Here is a 20,312-nt window from a genome sequence, read left to right as displayed (position 1 = left end):
TGAGAAATAATCTATTAAACACATTTATAGCAGTGTTCATTGTTAATGTGCGTCGTCCCTGTTAAATCAAGAAAAAGAACATTTTAGACTTAAGATGGTTATAATTAGTAAATTATTGAATGAACGTTTTATATTTGCAGTAAACTATCCCTTTAGTCATTATTCCCCAGAGTCCGTCTGCTCGTCCCTGTTTCTGATTTATGCAGGATTTTAATATTTTTTTATATATTTTAAAACAGCTTGTATATTTGTTTATTTCTAATAATAAATAAATAAAAACTTGTTTTACAGCCTAAATTAAATCCGGCATGTCTGCGCATCATAATCTGCAGGTTGGAGTAATAAATGGTGATTTCTGCCCTGTGGGTGAAGATGATGATGATGATGATGATGATGGCGGTGGTGCGTTCAGGTCTTTGTCTCCTCCCCCTTCCGTTCTAAAGCCCCCCCCCCCTCTTTAAACTGGATGACCCTCGGGAGATCGCCGTGCGCTCCGCTCCATCCGTCACGGCGCGCATCATCAGTGGGTGCGCACCGATCTGGGACCAGTTAAACATCTCGGATCAGCCTCATCGGGCATGAGCAGCATCAGATAAGCGCTCTCACGGCAGTTACGCGCGGAGGATGAACGGGAGCGCAGCGGCCGCCGGAGCGGCCCCCGGAGCGGCCCCCGGAGCGGCGTCGTGCCGCTTCGCCCACTACTTCGTTGCGTGTGGACTGGACACGGACACGGGCTTGGAGCCGGACGACGGAGCAGGTAGACGAGTCCGTTCTCCACGACACGCATTTATCGGTCCACGGTGGCCGATGTGACGTCATCAGCTTCATTTCTCGTTCAAAGACAGGCAGGAAATCTGGGAGCAGCTTGTGCGTTTAATTTAATCTGAATTTAGCATTTTACCGGAAGGATTCTTACATTCTATTTTTAGAATGTATTAGTGCTGCCGAAAGATTGTTTTTGTTTGCGGCCAATAATAATAATAATAATAAATAAACCCTGAATTTGTTCTAGCAGATTTAATGTCATTATATTTCTAATGATCTGCTGAAACATGCAGAATCAGCTCCGTTAGGGACAAAGCAAAGAAAGGCCAAGGTGGAGGAAGAAAAACAGCATCATCATCATCATCATCATCATCATCAGGCAGTGTTTCACGCTTAAAGGGGAGTCATTGTCATCGCAGGCTGAGGCCACACCTGCCCTTTGTTGTCCCCAGATGTGCTGACAGCTGTTGTGTGTCGAATGGTTCCGTCTCTTTCTGCTCTGTTTGTGCTCAGGAACATGAACGCTGCAGCTCATGCAGAACCTCACGGCAAAGACGGCCAAAGCTCCGGTTTATTTCCCCTTTTTAAAACCTCGAGTGCATTTCTAACATTGCGGGATAGTAAGTGTTCAGACGAGCTCTGTTTGATGGCTCTGGAGCGGTCGGTTCCTGCTCTAACTAACCGACCTCTGATGGCCGCTTCGGGACCTGCTTATGTAACAGGAGCTCATCTTCTGCACCGAGCGGCGTTTGTTTTTGTGCGCCGCGGCCTCGTAAGGCGTGCGGCGACGTCACACGGCGTCTCTTTCTGTGCGTCATCTCTGGACGCCATCAGAAACAAGCTGCTCTTGTTGGCTTCTCAATAGTGACGCTGCCAGCTGGCACAATGAATGGATGACTGAATGAATGACTGAGGTTTCAGTGCCCTGAATCATGCACTGAATCATGCACTGGATCGTGCACTGATTCGTGCACTGATTCGTGCACTGATTCGTGCACTGATTCGTGCTAACGGTTACATAACCTTCGGAAGGATTTTCTTCCTCTCTTTGCTGCAGAATGACTTTGTGTTTTTTTTTCAGCCTGTTTTCAGACGAGCTTTCTCAGTACTCGAAGCTGCTTCTTCTTCTCGGTCCTTTTCACTAGACATTAATGTGATGTTGCCATTCCATGGCTTTCCTTCTGCGTTCCTGTCTGCTTCTCAGGCGAGGCCCTCGGGCAGAGCCCCGTTCAACGGTGCTTCAAGTCAAAGGTTCTGGTGCATTATCCCCAAACCACAGACAGGAGCCCCTTCAACCAGGAAGCTGTCAACATGGTGAGCGCCTGCATTATGGACGCGCTCCTCCTCACTGCTATTCAATGATAAACAAGGACAAGATGCACTATTTGTTGTGGCACTTCAATTAGTGTTAAATTAATATTTCAGCAAATGACAAAAGACCAGGAAAGAATATTTATTGTTCGACTAATGGAAGTAGATTTAGTTTGTTCTAACGTTTCCATTATGGCTGTATTTACGTTGTGCCTGAAACAGCTACAGCATTTATTTATTTACTTATTCGTTTATTCGTTTATTTAACAGGGACAGCGCACATTAATAAACATTTCTGTAAATGTGACAGAATTAGCCAAAAGGCTAATTTCAGTATACGAGTGTCATCTCTTTATTTTTACTATCATTAGTTGCTGTTTTCCCCCATTTGTATGCATTTTATTCTTTCCCCTCCTCATCCTCAGCTCTGCATGCCGAAGGGTCTCTCCTTCCGCACGCAGACAGACCGGCTGGATCCTCAGTTTCACTCGTTCACCTTGTCTTCTGATGATGGCTCGGGCTCCTACGGATTTGTCCAGACTTTCTATGAGGAGGTGACCGGTGCTCAGATCATCACGGCCATGCAGACTCTCTATCGGATGCACCACATGGAGCAACATTCAGCGTCGTCCTCTTCTCCCTCTTCCTCTTCCTCTGCATCCTCACCCTCAACTTCCAGTATGGACTCGCTTGCACATAGCTTGGACGAGTCGGATGCCGAGTCTCTGGCCGGGGCGGCCGCTTGCCTCGGCTGCGTCGGCTCCTTCGATCCCGCGCAGGACACCCTGTACGTGTCCAAAGCCATCTGTCTCCTCACGCCGCTTCCCTTCCTTCAAGCTTCTCGACAGTTTCTGTCTCAGCTGCACCAGGCCGTGACATCACCCGCAGCCCCGCCCCTCCCTCTGGAGAGCTACATCCATAATATCTTGTATGAGGTACCGCTGCCGCCCCCTGGGAGGTCGCTGAGGTTTCACGGCGTGCAGGGGCCCATCCTGTGCCAGAGGCCTGGGGCAGGGGAGCTGCCGATGGGGGAGTATCCGCTCGGAGAGGCGTTCTCTCTGCTCGGCGTGGACAACGTGGTGCGGCTGCTTACCTGCGCCCTCCTGGAGACACAAGTCCTACTTTGCTCTCATGGTAACTATGCGGTTCAGTTACCGGAATATTTGAGATGAAATCAATTCCATGAATACTAATACTGCAGGTGATTGGTTTTTGCTAACTACCCCTGTCACCTGCGCAGACTACCAGCGTTTGATGACGGTGGCCGAGGGCGTGGCCACCTTGCTATTCCCATTCCAGTGGCAGCACATCTACCTGCCCATTGTTCCTGCAGCCCTACATCACCTCCTGGATGCTCCGGTGCCGTTCCTGATGGGTATCCAGTGGCGAGAAGGGGCTCAGCGATCCTCTCTCGGCCTCCCACACGAGGTGCACTAATAAACACGTCAGCATTTTACTGCCCCCGGCCCGTTGAGCTGAGACGATTCATTTCATTCGCGTCACGCTACGTGGACGTGTCACTTTGTTAGGAACATTGTCCGAGAAGGAATGACGGCTCGGGGGCGGGGCAGGGAAGCAAAGATGCAGCGCAAAGAATAATAATTGGACTCACTTAATCAAATTCAATGTTATGGATCAGCAGATATTTCTCGAGTTCTGCAAGTTCCTTTGTGGTGAGCATTTTAATGACGCACAAATATGTTAGAAAATGTTCATGACCTTTGATCTGTCCAGAGATCGTGAAAAGAAACTATGATGGGAGACATTAAATGGTAGGATGAAGCTGCAGACAGAGGTCACCGGAGGTCACTGGTGAAGGGCGTGCTGCTGACTGGGGTCAGCTCTGCAGTGTGCTCCGGGCCTGGCCTGGTGAAATGCCATGCATCTACTGATAGAATGTAAACCTTGACATCCTGTCGGGATCAAGCGATGGAGGAGTGACTTAATGGAGGTTTGTAAATCTCTTTTCCTTCTTTAACAGGCCAACCTGTGCTTTGTGGACATTGATAACCACTATGTCGACGCCCCCGAGGACCTTCCCATGTTTCCAGACCAGGTCGAGCTGATCCAAGAACTAAACGAGGTTCTGTTGCGTTTTGGGCTCGCTTCCCAGGGCGGTGTGCTCGCCAAGCACACCTCCTCCTCCCCTCAGCTGAGTCGCCTGGTGCTGGAAGATCTGATGGAGGACAGCAGGAACGGGAACCTCGGTGGCGAGGAGCTGGCGGTGCTGGAGCGGCTGCAGGCTCTGGCGCAGAGGTGCGGAGTTGGAAAAATATCCGCTGGAGGGAAGACTTTGGAACACGTGTTTGAGGAGGAAGAGGAAAAACTGAAAGCTGCCAAACTGAACGTTCAGCTGAGGGAGGTGTTCGCTGGACGGTTTGCTGCCATGTTTGGCAGGTATGAGGACTTTGTCATCCACAGTGCACTCGATTTCGATTCCTGGTTGAGCAACCGAGAGGGGACGTGCAGCTTTGACAAGGTAATTCAAGTAATTCAACAATATTTGTACCTTGTTTCTACCATTTCCTGTAAAACATGTCCTGTGCTCTTTAAGTCACCCTGATTATGATGAATGCATTTAAGTGCTCCTCAATGTTTCAGGGTTCCTTCCTCTCGGTCCAGCCTGCGACACACTTGGGTTTTGTGTCCCGGTTCCTGGAGACGGCCATGTTTTCTTCTTTTGTGGATGCGAAGGCGTTGTCTCGTTGGGCGGACAGGGATCCGCTGCAGCAGCTGTTTGACAGTCGTCTGGAGAGAGAGCGACTGCATGACGCCGACGAAGAGGACTCCCGTAACTGTTGCTACAGGAAATGCACCTCGCTCTATGAGTCAGGTACTCCGAGCATTCAGTCCAGTTCACAGGATTCTGATCAATCAATGTTTTTTGTTTGTTTTAAAGACAACTTCCAAGTCTCCACCATTTTTAGGTGTTTTCCCCTAAGAGTGAAGGGAATACTGTTTGTTTTTGGTAAAGTAGCACCAAGCTATGCCAGAGCGGTTTAATGGCGGGACCGTCTTTCCAGGTTGCTTCTCTCATCATTGCCTTGTTTGTCTTTGCAGCTCAGGCCATCGAGCGCCGGCTGCTGAAGGCTGACCACACAGCCATACACCCCCATCTGCTGGACATGAGGATTGGCCAGGGTCGTCACCAGCAGGGTTACTTCCCTAAACTGCAGGCTGATGTTCTCGCACAGGGACAGAACGCCAAGAAGTGAGCTTTTTGTTTTGGGCCGTTATCCTGAGAGACAAAATTAGAATGGGGATCCCTCATCATGGCAGTTCTGTACAGGCCAACTACGTAATTGGATTACACATTCATGATTGATCCATTACGTCTACATACTTTATGAACGGGATTAACATCCAAATAAGGGTTTAAAGTTTTGGTTCAGGTGGGCAGCGTAAATAGATGCGTCGAGCTTTGCTAAAGTAATTCACAAACAGTTGAAGTAATTGTTTGAACAAATTGGACGATTATCCAACAGAAATTAACGCGTGGTTGAAAGAGCTAAATGTTATTGATGATGGTTGAAAGTGTTTACAAGCGCAGTTATCAGTTGTTGGGTAAAGCGAATCACAAACTACCACTTTAATATTATGTGTGCTTTGCAGGTGGTCCAGTCGGGTTACAGCGCCTCGCAGGGCTGAACACAAAAGATCGACGGTGGCCGAGCACTCGGGAGTGGACAGTGGACAAAGACACGTGCGTTCACGTGTAGACGCAGGAAAACGCCGCAGTCTTCGGAAGGCTGTGCCTTATTCGCTGCTTTGTCTTCATTAAACAGAAGCACACATTTGCACGGAAGATGCTTTGCCAGTCTAAGCTGCTTGACCCGTCTCCTCAAGCCGTCAGCCGGACCCACAAAGACTTCGTCTATGGGCTGCTGAGCGAGTGTCGTCTGAAGGTGAGACCTCTTGTTTCGGGTTGATGCAACAGGAATATTCTCTGGCTTTTTATTTTTCTCTTTGTTTTTAGACCAAACGGATGCTGATGGAGAGGATCGGGAAGGAGAGTGTGGAACTGGGTCAAGGAGAAGCCAACATCACGGGCCTTCTGGAGAAAACCCTCATTCACGGACTGTGTGATCTGTTGGAGAGAACCTGGGGGCACGGCCTGCAGCTGAAACGGGTCAGGCACAAACACGTGACCTATGAAATGCAGACACAAAGATGCCTGGATGCAAAGGCAGACTACTGACAGGTCTGGTTCCTCTGAACAGGGGAAGTCTGCTCTTTGGTCCCATCTGCTTCATTACCAGGCAGCCCAGGGGAAGACAGAAACACCAGCTGACTCTCCAGGTCAGAGCCGAACCTGACTCTATCACTTTGTCATGTTTATTTGTCAAATAATGCATTTATCTTGCTGTCTTTCCAGAGTCTAATGGTTCGGACCACCAAACGTTCGGTGTCGGCGCCGTGGTTCTGAGAGGATCTTTAACACACGACATGAGGTGATGAGCGCAAACATGTTGAAATAGATCTGTGCTGCTTTATTTCCATTTTTAAATAACCAATATTTTAAAATGAGGTCAATCTGTGTGTTTTTCACTGCAGATTTATTCAGACTATGAGCGAAGGTCTGTCGGAGGTGGGTCAAGCTCGGGCCTGGATCCACCTGGCTCTGGAGAAGAAAATGCTGTCCCAGCACCTGAAAGAGCTCGTTACAAACCAGGATCTGCTCAGGTCATAGTTCACTCGACACCCACCTGAACACAAGCAGACCTCTTCTTCATTTGAATGTTGCCGTTTCGTCTCTCTTGACTCCTGAACGTGTCCACTCACAGGCAGCTCTATAAGCCGCATGCGTTCCTGCTCTGTGAGGAGGAACGGGAGCAGCTATTGTTCCACCTGCTCTCCCTCAACACGGTGGATTACCTCTGCTTCACACAGGTCTTCACTTCCGTCAGTAAGTCCTGTAAACGGTGACAATCCAGTCAGTGTTGGGCGAATACTGCACGAGTAAATGGAGTAAATGCCGTGGCTTTCGTCCGTCCAGGTATTCCGTACCGTGTGGTTATCATACCCATGAAGAAGTTGAGCATTGCCATGACAACTGTTAACCCCTGGGTGTGTGTGTCGGGAGAACTGGGCGATTCAGGACTGAGACAAATATCGAAGAATACACAAGAGATTTTTTTCCAGGTTCGCACACTCATCAGCTTTAAGTTAATGTCATACCTGAGAGATGAGAGAGACGCAGACTCAGAACGTCAACTCTGATTTGTGGTTTATGATTTATGCTTTTCATTTTAGTGCAGGAACCTGGGCCGGCTGAGCACTCTGGAGTTGGGGCAGGAGAACTCTGGCTTGCTGGCCAAGTGTCTGATAGACTGTGTGATGGTCTCTAATGAGATCACTGGACACACCTACAAGTAAGAGTCCAACATGAACCTTCTGTCTCTTTTACATTGGGATCATCCTGACTGTCAAACAATGGATGTCTGAGAAGACAAAAAGGAGCGTTATGACGCTTTAATAATATAACATGGACATTAGTGATGGATTTATCTGGAGTAAGTTTTAAATCCGTCATTGTGAAAGTTGGACAGCCAAGTATTCAACTCGATGTGTTTTCATCATATAAAAACACATCGCTTGTTTTAAGGATGCATTTTATAACGCCTTCAGGTTCCCATGTGGCCGATGGCTAGGGAAAGGCGTGGGTGATGGCAGCTTGGAGAGAGTCCTTCTTGCTCAGTTGATGTCCCCCGGTGGAGAGGAGGACCCTGGGAGGGGGGCTGGGACGCCTCCGGAACTGGCCTCTCCTTCCCAGAGTGTGCGAACAGTGCTGGGATCCTTCGGCATCCGAAGCCGTACGTGCTGACGCTTTCTTGTACAATAGCTGACCTACTTGTCAGCATGCTCACCGTAATAACGCTGTAATTATGCTCTTGTTGTCCCTTATGTTTCTGTTTTGAACTGGACTCGCTTTATCCTGTCAGGAATGCTGCCCGTTGAAGTAGAAGAGGACTTGAGGGAGGCGGCAAATAACCTTGTTAAACACTTCCACAAACCTGAGCAAGAGGTATTTGTTATATTGTCTCCCAGTCCAGTCGTCTCACTCTAATGAATGTTACATTCTAAGTCCGGTTCATTACTTGCTCCTCCGGCCTGGGCCCCGTTTTTCTCATCAGAATGGCCTCTGTTATCTCGACAAGTTGAAAGCTCTGAATAGACTTGATGGATCACTTCAGTTTACATTTGTGCCGGTTCTTTCTGGTAGAATCTCTGGTAATCTGGATCTAAGAAGATGAGCTCCTTGTCTGCAGCGCTTTTATTAAATCTGTTCCCATTTCTTGCCTCATCCCAGAGGGGGAACCTGACGGTGCTGTTATGTGGTGAAGGAGGTCTGGTGACCGCTTTGGAGAAGTTCCTCCTCGACGGGTTCAGAACTAACCGTCTTTTCCAGAGAAATGTCTTTGTGTGGGACTTCGTTGGTAAGCACCATTGCTCGTCTCCATCTAGTGGTGTGAATCTGAATTGCATGCAACAAAACACGACTGATGTGTGTTTTTTCTCTCTCTCTCTCTCCACTGAATTACTTTCTCATATTGTTTGTGATTCAATAAGTGATGCATTAACATCTAGGCCGACTGTGTCCCACAGAGAAGGCGGCGGCTTCCGTGGAAACGGCTGATCAGAGGGGCGATCTGCTCGGATCGACGTCGCCGAAAGGTTCGCCCTGTGATTCACTGTGCAACTACGTCAACGCCATCAATGCATCGCCTCGAAACATCGGAAAAGAGGGCAAGTTCCAGCTCTTCATCTGCTTGGGACTTAGGTGAGAGGATATATTAAAAAAATATATGTATTTAAAATTGCTATATGTAAAGATATGATTTCCACAATTACGTTTTTATTGCTTATATAGAATTATAGAAACACACAGTGAGCTGAATGTTTGTGGATCCGCTATGCGCCCCTTTGCAGGGACCGGCTGCTCCCTCAGTGGCTCAGCTTGCTGGCTGAGTTGCCCCTGGCAGCGCGATCGTACGATGAAGGGGCTCTGCTGCGGGACCGTGCTGCTGTAGGCTCCCTCTGCCGCATCCTACACTCACTCAATGAGTTTACCATCGCCCTGGAGACGGCGCTCATCAAAGGAGTTCACCTCTGACCCTGACAGAAGATAACGGACTTCAGCAGCAGAGCCGACGTATTTAAAAATTCATCTTTCCATCTGTGGGAAAAGGAATTATTTTATCATAAAAACAAGACCTTTGACTAAATGAAGTCACCAGCAGCTCAAGCTCCAAATGCGGTACGGATGTGAAGGTCTTATTTACTGTATTTGCTTCAGGAAACAGTCCGACCCCCCCCCCCCCCCCCCTACTCTTGTTTACAATGTGAAGTTCTGTTTCCCAAAGGAGAAATAGACTCATTCCCAGTAGATATTTTGACAGCTGATATCCGCTCGTGTACCTGTATGATGACGATAACTTCTCTTCTCCTGCTGCTTGGATTTTAAGACGAGCACATGCATGGCCGAACTCTGTTTGTTTTGCGTCTTGGTTTGCTGTGATCTGGAACCTCAGGCCTAATGATAGAAACATGTTTCCCGACCGCATTGATATAATACTCGAGAAGACAATGATCTCATACTGTTAGAAAATGATATATTATTAAGGTATACACTGTGCAGCATCTTGTTATCGGTTTCTCCCAGTTTATTTCAACTTGCAGTCAGACACTGCAGCGATATGGCAGATATAGAAACGCGTGTCTGTTCAAACAGTCTTTGAAATCCTTTTTCCTCTTTCATTGTGAATATTTGGTTCATTAGACCTTCAACAGAATTGTTCCCTTTTCTTATGGCGTAATGAATTCGTGGCATATTTTCTGTGTAAAAGCAACTTATTTGTGTGTGTGTGTAAAACGTGGGAGTCCATTATGGACACGTTCTTCTTATCAAATGAATAATAGTCATGTTTGTCTCTATTCCGTTGTCTTCAGACAATAGGAGGAGCACCGGTTCTTAGAAATGCTTCGTGTTATGTTGATTAAGAATTAAGAAACCGCTGCACTGCCCTGCAAGAACTCTGTAAGCTACGATGACCAAGTCTCTATTAAATACAGGTCAGAGAAAGCAATAATGAATTGTTATTTATGAAATGTGCTGTCAAAGATTAAAGTTAATAACTGGCATGTTTAAGTGTCATTGTTTCTGCTATCCCGAAATAGTTCACTTTACTTTTATAGGATTTTTATTGAAAATGCAAACTAACCCGATAGACGCCGTGTTGGACTTGTGTCCTATGAGAGAAGCTGATTATCCCCGACCACAAAGCGGATGAAGAATACAGGAACGTTTGGGTTTCAAATACCCTAGAAGTTAAGAGCATTATATTTGAGCTGTATTGCTAAGTACTTTATTCTGTGTTTGATCAGTACTACTGAAAAACCAATAATTTGTTACTGTTTTTAAGACCTTTAATTATAATTTTGCTTTCGTTGTCCATATGAACAAATTTCAAAATCTGCTAAACATGAAAAGGAGATTAAAAGTCTGTAATCTAATCTGTACTCTTCCAAGTCTGGCGCAGAGGACGCTGCTCTTGAATGTTAGAGCTTGTTTTTGATAATCCAAAGTTTATTAAGGTACTTTCATTTTACAAATACTCTATCTCATCATTTCCCATCATTCATTCAACTTTTACAAAACCGTGGCGCATATCAGAAAATGTAATTTGGGGAAAATTGTTTTGCAGAGTTTTTTCAGCAATCTGTTCGGCGGTGTTTATAGTACAAAGTACTGCTTGGAGTTCTTCCAAACACACAGACATAATAATAAAGTTAGGAAACGGATGCGGTGTAATAACTGGTTGAGTGCGTGGAAATGGCCGACAGTGACCAGTGGACGAGCTGGTCACTCAGCGCCGCCGCCGAGCCCCCTGAAAACTCGAGGCTTTCAGTCTGGCCATCTGGCGTTCCGTAGTAAAACAACAGGCCCCGCCCCTTTGCTTACACTCTCCAATGTGCCATAGCAACCGGGGCCGAGCCCCCTGTTCCCGCGCAAGTTCCCTTCCTTATAAGGTCATTAGAATGCAGACGCACGGAAACGTCATACGTCATTTATGTAAATACTTTGATTGAAGAAAATGAAAAAAAAAAAAAAAAAAAAACCTTCTGCCCGACTCTGAAATGGAGGTGTGGATCTGCGCATGCGCACTACGTCCACAACTCTCCAGTCCCGTCCACGGGCGCAGACATCAACAAGGGAGCGGGCTGCTGATGCGGGTCGATTTCCATCATTTGTTACGTCGTTACATCGTTACATCGCCTATCGAGGATTACTACTTTGTTTTGGCTTCACGCAACTTGAAACAAGGTAAGCTAACGCTCTTCTTCTTCCGGGACCCATGACGCTTTGAGCCCTTTAGAATGCTTAGCTTTGATGTTTCACCTGTGAAACTCAAACCAGCTTCGAGTTGACTCAGAACAATCGTCTTTTCTTTCTTTTTTATTTTTTAGGCCTGATGTTGATGTTTAGGTCACATTTACAAACAATTAAAGTTCGCGGATAAAGTCGAGACAGAAGCGTGAATAATGGGCTTTGTGCACGCGCGCGCACGCACGGCGAGCAGCTGTTGTTGTTATCGACGCTCGTCTGTTTCAGAAACCACTTGTGTTATTGAAAGTTTCCGGTGTTTAACGGCAGCATCGTGCGCGTCGTGCTCCTGCGGCTCCTGCTGCTTTACGCCTGCTGAAGCGCTCACGCCCCCCCCCCCCAGACCCCCCCACAGCTCGTCTGAACACGCGGCCGCTTCTGTCAACAAACAGCCGCCGTAAAACACAGACTGTACCTGAACGCCTCATAAAATACAATAAACACTCCAACGTGTAGTTTCGTGTCACAAAAACAGACCAAACGCAAAGCGTGCCCGTTTTGAACTTCGTGCGCGCGCATAGTTGGACTGTCGCGGCTTCGGAATAACAAAGAGTAAAGATCGGATTACACCATAATCCGCTTCCGACTGGAAAGAGACTGTGTTTTGCTTTCGGTAGTTAAATTAACGTCGTGCGCGCCGAGCAGAGGACGCGGACGGGCGTTATAAAATGGGCGCGCACGAAGCAGGTCTTTGCCATGCGTTCCTCGGTGGGCGGGGAAAACGACGACGTGCACTTTTCCTCTCGGTGAAAAGCGGCAGGAATCACGTGACCGCTTTTATTTTAATTACGGGGTGTCGTTCTCGCAGGTAAAAACCCGCCTTTGGGTGAATTTCCACCGTTTTCCTTTAATGTCGGTCGCATCACACCCCCTCCGCCGCACCGCCTCCGCCTTTGAAGTGTGTTGCCATGTTGCTCTGCGTCACGGACTGTATTCTGCTGCAGAGATCGTGTGCGGCGCGCAGATGAGCCACGCGTGGTAGATTCCACAGTGCAAGCCTGGCGTTGCGAACCTTCGTGTATTTGACGTCACAGCTATTTTTATATAATTATAATAATAATAATTTTAATCTTTGTGCTGCTGCCCTGTTGTAGCGTGAAACTCTTTTCCCGGACAGTTTCTCTGCGCGTCGTTTTAACTCTATTCCAGGATCATTTGCATTCCGTGGTAGTTTAAACAGCTTTCACACTCGTCATCTTTATTGTAAATGTTTTTTCTTTCTTTCTGGTATTTCTTATACATTTGTGAAACCTGTATGTTATATATTCCCCGATTCAAAGACAAATTGCGTGTCGATATGAACTCACGTGGGGGAAAAAAAAAATCGATTGTGGTTTCTGACGTAACGACCAGAGTGAGAGCTTCTGATTATTTCCTATCTCTGTCTGCGCTCTGGCACCGCACCGTCAGGAGACCCCGAGGACTGAACCCGCTCTGGGGGGCGCGGCTCGCAGTTTTGCCGCAGTTCATGTCTACATGTGCCGTGGAAGTTTAATTTTGCCTAGCAACATAAATAAATCCTGAGCACGAGCCTGGCGCATATTTCCTCCAGTGACTTTCCCCGAATCGCTGTTTTATGTTTTCCTTTTTTACATCCATTCATCTCTAATATTGCGCGGGTTCTAACCACAGACAATGCGCGTGCGCTGCAACCTGCAGGCCGCGCTGGAGCGCAGCGTGGTGACATGATCTGTCTGACTGTTGACCTACTTCTCTTATGTAGGTCAAAGTAGAGGGAGACGTCTGAGCCAGACCGCCGCCTCTTCAACAAATCACCAGAATGCATTTAAAATATATGTATATGTATATATCACAAAACTAGACTAAAACGGCACAAAAAGATTTCAAATCGGTGTCAGAAACGCACAATTGTTGCATATTATTAGCACATTATGCACGGTGCCATCGGAATGACGGTGAAATACATTTTCTCCGCAGATGTTTGGCTTTCACAAGCCGAAAATGTACCGGAGTCTGGACGGCTGCTGCATCTGCCGTGCCAAATCCTCCAGCTCTCGCTTCACGGACAGCAAGCGCTACGAGAAGGACTTCCGGAGCTGCTTCGGGTAGGAGTCGCCGCCGAACGCGCGTTTCCTCTGTGCGTTTCCTCTGTGCGTTTCCTCTGTGCGCTTCCTCTGTGCGTTTCCTCTGTGCGTTTCCTCTGTGCGTTTCCTCTGTGCGTTTCCTCTGTGCGCTTCCTCTGTGCGTTCCCTCTGTGCGCTTCCTCTGTGCGTTTCCTCTGTGCGTTTCCTCTGTGCGTTTCCTCTGTGCGTTTCCTCTGTGCGTTTCCTCTGTGCGCTTCCTCTGTGCGTTTCCTCTGTGCGTTTCCTCTGTGCGTTTCCTCTGTGCGTTTCCTCTGTGCGCTTCCTCTGTGCGTTCCCTCTGTGCGCTTCCTCTGTGCGTTTCCTCTGTGCGTTTCCTCTGTGCGTTTCCTCTGTGCGTTTCCTCTGTGCGCTTCCTCTGTGCGTTTCCTCTGTGCGCACACCTACGTGTTCACGCACCCGAATCGTGTTGCAGCCTCAGCGAGCCGCGCTCTGGGGAGATCTGCAACGCGTGCGTGCTGCTGGTGAAGCGCTGGAAGAAGCTGCCCGTGGGAACCCAGAAGAACTGGAACCACGTGAGACCGAATGGCCGAGCTCTTACTCCGCCTTGATTAATGGGCGTCGTCATTCACCAGTCGTTTGTGCTCACCTCCATGCAGGTTGTTGATGCCAGAGGTGGCCCCAGCCTGAAGGTGACCTCCAGGCCCAAAAAGGTCAAGTCCACTTCCAAGAACGCACGACCGAGCCAGATCAGCCGACTGCAGAAAGAGCTCAAGAGAAGCAGTGGGTTCTGCTTTGGGTTCTGCTTTGGGTTCTGCTTTGGGTTCTGCTTTGGGCTCTGCTTTGGGTTCTGCTTTGGGTTCTGCTTTGCGTTCTGCTTTGGGTTCTGCTTTGGGCTCTGCTTTGGGCTCTGCTTTGGGTTCTGCTTTGGGCTCTGCTTTGGGTTCTGCTTTGGGTTCTGCTTTGGGTTCTGCTTTGGGTTCTGCTTTGGGTTCTGCTTTGGGCTCTGCTTTGGGTTCTGCTTTGCGTTCTGCTTTGGGTTCTGCTTTGGGCTCTGCTTTGGGTTCTGCTTTGGGTTCTGCTTTGGGCTCTGCTTTGGGCTCTGCTTTGGGTTCTGCTTTGGGTTCTGCTTTGGGCTCTGCTTTGGGCTCTGCTTTGGGTTCTGCTTTGGGCTCTGCTTTGGGCTCAGCTACATGTTTAGTTAGACGCTCTCCTTTGTTCCGTATTAACCCTAAACCCTCTGGCCTCCAGATTCGGATGCCCACAGCACCACCTCCAGCGCCTCCCCAGCTCAGTCTCCGAGTTACAGCAACCTCTCAGACGACGGCTCAGACGCCGAGCTCAGCCCGGGGTCCAGCCGGTCCCCCGTTTTCTCTTTTCTGGACTTAACTTACTGGAAGAGGTACAAAAAGCCGACATTCTTAAGATCTGCTGACTCGTTACGAGGGATTCACATCAACACAAAGACACGCAGGGTTAATGGTTACTGATCTTTCTCACTCATTCATTCAACCTGAGGTTCCGCTGTACTTTGGTCGTGTCTTCCACCGACTACAGCTTTCATAAGGCAGAGAAATAGTAAACTCCTGTGTGGGGGGGGGGAGTAATTAATCAGCAGTTACGATTAAACAATGTCTACTTTATTTCTGTTCTCTCTCTGATATTGTTATAATAAATGTCGATTATTTAAGAGCACCCTTTACCCCTGATCCTGAGTCAGCTGTGAGAGCCCCCCCCCCCACCGGATAGGCAGTTACAGAAAATGATCCTTTAAGAGACTGTTTATTTGCACGGTTTGGCTGTTAAATATAAATCTTTTGTTGTGGCTTCCATTCCGCCCAGGCAGAAGGTGTGCTGCGGAATCATCTACAAAGGACGCTTCGGGGAGGTGCTCATCGACCCGCATTTGTTTAAACCATGCTGCCGCAAAAAGCAACGGCAGCAGCAGCGGGAGGAGGAGGAGGAAGACGAGGAGGAGGAGGAGGAAGACCAGGAAGATGTGGAGGTAGAGGAGTGCCAGGAGGGTGTGGACTGCAGTGGGCAGGAAACCCAAATGAAAGAAGAAGTGAAAGCAGAGCCAGCTCAGCTTTGTGTTACCATGACAACACCTCCAGCCAGGAGTGGGGTGGTGGTTGAGGAAGAGTGGTGAATACACCCCTCCGCCACACACACACACACACACACACACACACACCTGAAGAAATCTTGGGGTGCTTCTTCTTTTCAGGCACTTACAGAAAGAAGCTGCCTTGGATTGCCTTCAGCGACGGAGCAGCTGTAAATCTTTTGGTTTGTTTATTTTCTAAATGGTAATTTATGGAACTTCTTTTCCTCTTTGTCTCTTATTTTGTATTTAATATTCTCATCATCTTGATGATGATGGACTGTCATCCATCATGCTGGAACACTTGGTTTACTGGCGCATTTAAAATATTTTATTTCTAAATCCAATAGATCATCTGACCTATAGAAAAACTTGAAATTCATCGCTCAATATTTTAGCTGAATTAAATCATTTTAATGTGGATTTCATGAGCATTTTTATTAAAATACCAAATATAATGCTATTCCTTTCTTTGTGAAGAGTAGAGATCTCTTTTTTGAAATGGTGGATCTCTCATTTTGGAATAAATGAAGGTCAGCGTTACCTGTTCATTACATGCACAGACACCCTTTTGTTTCTGCCTGTAGAAACGCACACACACTCCTCTTAGAGTTTGTGTTTGTAAACTGGATTAATGTTAGATAAGGCCTATTCACAGCTTGAACAGCAAATACACCAGCCTTAATGATATGTTAATGAAAGTGCTAGTGTTAATTCTGGATTGGTATTCAGGAACAAAAAGGGACGGAAGCGATATTTATTGTGGCCTCGGATACTCATAGTGCAATTTGCATGAATGGCAAGCCCAGTCATCTGAAAGACCTATGAGCTGATGCATGAGTCATTTACAATTGCATGGCCTTATATAAATTGTAAATCTTACTTTTATTATTATTTTTAAATCCATTCCTCTGATTTTTTAAACTTATTTTTATATGAAAAAAAAAGAACAATTCAAAACAAAAGTGTCTTTTCATAGTAATACAACACAAAACAGCAACAACAACAAAACACACTGGGTCTATAGTCATTCAACAGTATCAATATCAGTGCTTTCTGCCATCCCTGGGTCAATATAAAATAAAAGACTCTAAGCTGAAATTCTATGCCATTGCCTCTTATGTACCACAAGTGGGTTGTGATATATAGCCTAATATTCCTTTATTTACCAAATTAAAGCCAAAGCATACTGAAATTAACCCAATGTCAAATCAAAGCAGGTTTTCATGTACAAGCGTGTGCATGTCCGAGGTCGTTTGTGTATATATATGTGTGGTATTCAAAAAGAACACTAATATGAATTTGCATACATGTGATGTTGTGGGAGCAGAGGGTGCGTCGTGTACAGAGGGGGCTGGGTGGTCCATATGGCTCCTGTGTGGGTTTCATTATTTATTTATTTCATATTTATTTGTATCACTGCAACCCGCTTAGAAATGTAATGAATTCTTTTCATTTTTAGCTTGTATGTAGGTAGTAATGGTTTTACTCATCATAATCTGAACGTAATTCTCACACAGAACATTTGCATTGAATTACTGGAAGTCAATAATTGTGAAATGTTGTCAAGTATTTATTTACTCATTAGTTGAGTTGCGTGCAACCTAACTTATTCTATTACATCACTCTGGATCTGTATTGTGTAGACTGAAATGAATAATAGATTCCAACCAACGGCTTATTCCCTTTTAGCCTGTAGCTTAACAATGTCACAGAATAGTAGGATACTTAACTTTAGAATTGCATGTACTGTTGCTATGCATTTACTTAGCCTATAAGGTAGACAAAGCATTTTTGTATTTTTTATATATCATGTACCTTTTTTACTTGTCCCTTAATAAAAGCAATTTCGTGAGTTTTCTGAAGTATGTAGTATTGAGTGAATTCATAGTAGGAGTTGTGTCAGTGGACAAAATAATCTCAATAGGAGGATCTTTTAAATACTAAAAATAGATTCTGAATTATTTTATTCTCTTGAAAAGAATTAGGTTCATGTATATAATGGGATATACTGTACTTACGGAAATTTAAACACAAATTCACAACATTTCAGATGTAATTTATTTTACATTTCAAGTAATGCCTCCATACAAACATGTTGTCTTCTCAGATTCTTAATTTTGAGCAGAGTACTTCCTTTTTAATAATTTTTTCTCAGGACAGATTGTCCATAATTATTTTAATCATAAACTCATTTGTTCTAACAGAAACAGATTGTTGCTCGCTCGCTCGCTCGTATATAGCACTAATATTTTTAGTATTGTAATAGCTCCGATGGAGTATTTAATTCTCCTAAGCAGATTTTAAAAAAAGTTGAAAAATTATATACAGTTAAAATTGTGCATGAGTGACTCACAGTACATGTATAATTAAGTATTATGTATAATTTTTAAATATCAGCGATTTGACATATTCCATTATTCTGTATCTGACTCAAAACTGATTTAGTTGGGTTCGTCAATAACGTAGATTTTAAATAAAGACAATTCGGAAGGAACGTCGAAACGCACCGGGAACGTGGGTTTTATGACCCGGAACAGGAAATGAACGCGGAAGCGCTTTGTTTTTGTTTCACCAGCGGCTTTCTGCTGTATCTATATGGTGCAGAAGTCGTTTTAAACTTGTTCAAACAGCCAGAGCTCGACGCAGACCGCCGCAGTAGGTGTGGATGTAGCTACTATTAAACGTTTTACTTATAATGTAGAGTAAAGCTAACGGTGTATTATCGATCTCTGTGTTGAATGAAGTAAAGCAGACAAACTGAAGAAGCTAAACGAACGTCTTTGAGCTTCTCCGACGACACGGAGGTTTACCACGACATGGTTAACTTCACGTAATAAATGGCTCCATCCACCTTGCTAAACATTGATTCTGCTAAATTGACAGTAAAGGTGGAAAATAAAAGCTCGACAGTTGGAATTCTCCATTTGAAGATGAGACGTGAAACTGACTGTGTGCGTTGGAATTAAATATCTGAAGCGTTGTTTGGATTCATGGCGTCAGTACTCGCGATGTGGAAGGTGCTAGAGTAATCAACTAAACGTGTGTTTCCCCCCCCCGGCAGTTTATATCCATCATGGTGGAGCCGACTGCATCTGGCGTCTTCTGTAACAGGATGCTGAGTATGGTCAACTCTGAGGATGTAAACGCCATCATTCAAGCTCAGAGACACATGTGAGTGTAATTAGGTGCAGCCCGGGTCAATGCATGCGGATGTAAAGAGGATTGCTTTCTATGCTGAATCGTTTTACAAACAGGCTTGACCGCTTTGAGAAAACCAATGAAATGCTGATCAACTTCAACGGGCTGTCGAATGTACGACTGCAGCAGATGAACGATCACTTCCTGCTCCACACTCGCACTCTTGTGGAGATGAAGAAAGACCTGGACAGCATATTCAGAAGGATCAGGTGAATAAACTCGCCCAGTTCAAATGGACACTCACAACTTTCAATAATGTTTTCCCCTGCTTTTTTCAGGATGCTAAAAGGGAAGATTTCTAAGCAATATCCAGAGGCCTTCAGTAGTGAGTTAGCAATTTCTTACCATTCAGTATGTAGAAATAAAAAATGCTTACCAATTGGCACGTTGCTTAAAATGCTATTTTCTGGCAGATATCCACGAGTCACCCATCCTGGAGGATGAAGATGAGTTTGATCCTGTTCCACCAAGTGTTGCCACAGTAACCACGACGGCTACCTCTGAGCAGAGCACAGACTCTTGTGACACAAGTCCAGATGTGATTTCACCCACTGCGAGCAGATTTTCTGAAGATCTCTCTCAAGAACTGCCCAACACGCCCATCTCTGACGTCCTCGAAATCGCTGCGGCTCTGCAGGATGAAGGTCCTGACTGTGTCCCTGCAGAATAGAGAGACATTTGTAAATGGATTTCTAACATAAAACTATTCTGGCCAGAGGACATTTTTGTATATAAAGTTGTCTTTTCCTGTGCATTGTCTCCTGACTTTTCTAGTTATTAATATATCTTCTGATTAGAGCCTCACAGCCTTGGTGTTAGATATCATTATGAACTGTCTATAAGTATGCTGGGTTTTTGTGAGTATGCTTTTTGGTTGTATTCCTGCACAGTGCTGAAATAATACAGATACAAGTTGTATAGTAGCAAATTAAAGGTGTACTTTATATCTATAGTGTTGACAGTGAATTTTACAAACACCCTGTATCTTTTTGTTTTTAAAAGCACATTTATTGTTTTTTTTTTTGAGAGGAACAGTTGAATCACATGATTTAGCATTAATGTCAAAGAAGAAAGTGAGTGCTCTCAACTTGAATAATGTTTGTCGGTACGCGAGTAGTTATTTGCATTTTTGTCATGCTATTATAATAGTATTATACTGCAGTATTGTTATTTTATGTGTACCATTAATTTATTCACGAGTGATTTACCATTCCCTACCCAAAATTGTTTTGTATTCATACATAATATATAATACCACACCTTGAATATTATAGATAAATTATTATTTTAATTTTAAATATTATTATTTTTATAACCTTTGTTTAACCAGGTAATTGAGAATTAATTCTCTTTTTTTAATAACGACCTGGACCTAAATTCCTTCTATAGTACCCTTGTAATTTGAAGTGAGCTGATCGACCATAAGGGGGCGCTATGTATAAATAAGAACAGTTTTTTTTCTTCCCCAAAAAGTGACGTCAAAGTTCAACCGGGCTAGCCGCGA

The 20,312-nt window shown here is 45.4% G+C and overlaps 3 protein-coding genes across 3 annotated transcripts; all 3 read left to right on the top strand.

Annotated features, from left to right (window-relative positions):
* Positions 1-624: 624 nt before the first annotated feature.
* Positions 625-9,414, top strand: dennd5b (DENN/MADD domain containing 5B). Its single transcript, XM_068739131.1, has 21 exons — positions 625-757; positions 1,970-2,079; positions 2,502-3,210; positions 3,317-3,504; positions 4,058-4,555; positions 4,678-4,909; positions 5,137-5,287; positions 5,689-5,779; positions 5,862-5,981; positions 6,053-6,205; positions 6,297-6,375; positions 6,452-6,527; positions 6,631-6,759; positions 6,861-6,982; positions 7,073-7,218; positions 7,330-7,448; positions 7,705-7,889; positions 8,019-8,101; positions 8,387-8,513; positions 8,683-8,857; positions 9,007-9,414. The coding sequence occupies exons 1-21, from the start codon at positions 625-627 to the stop codon at positions 9,188-9,190; spliced, it is 3,810 nt and encodes a 1,269-aa protein (XP_068595232.1). The 3' UTR covers positions 9,191-9,414.
* A 3,985-nt stretch (positions 9,415-13,399) lies between these two features.
* sinhcaf (SIN3-HDAC complex associated factor) lies at positions 13,400-15,652 on the top strand. The gene is made up of 5 exons (XM_068739595.1): positions 13,400-13,527; positions 13,979-14,078; positions 14,163-14,286; positions 14,755-14,905; positions 15,346-15,652. Exons 1-5 carry the CDS (start codon positions 13,400-13,402, stop codon positions 15,650-15,652), a joined length of 810 nt encoding a protein of 269 aa, XP_068595696.1.
* A 2,495-nt stretch (positions 15,653-18,147) lies between these two features.
* kxd1 (KxDL motif containing 1) lies at positions 18,148-20,020 on the top strand. Its single transcript, XM_068739714.1, has 5 exons — positions 18,148-18,269; positions 18,672-18,781; positions 18,865-19,017; positions 19,087-19,133; positions 19,222-20,020. Exons 2-5 carry the CDS (start codon positions 18,684-18,686, stop codon positions 19,476-19,478), a joined length of 555 nt encoding a protein of 184 aa, XP_068595815.1. The 5' UTR covers positions 18,148-18,269; positions 18,672-18,683; the 3' UTR covers positions 19,479-20,020.
* The last annotated feature ends 292 nt before the right edge of the window (positions 20,021-20,312 follow it).

The sequence above is a fragment of the Brachionichthys hirsutus genome, chromosome 5 (assembly GCF_040956055.1).
Source record: "Brachionichthys hirsutus isolate HB-005 chromosome 5, CSIRO-AGI_Bhir_v1, whole genome shotgun sequence".
NCBI lineage: Eukaryota > Metazoa > Chordata > Actinopteri > Lophiiformes > Brachionichthyidae > Brachionichthys > Brachionichthys hirsutus.
This window is presented reverse-complemented; position numbering and strand designations above follow the sequence as displayed.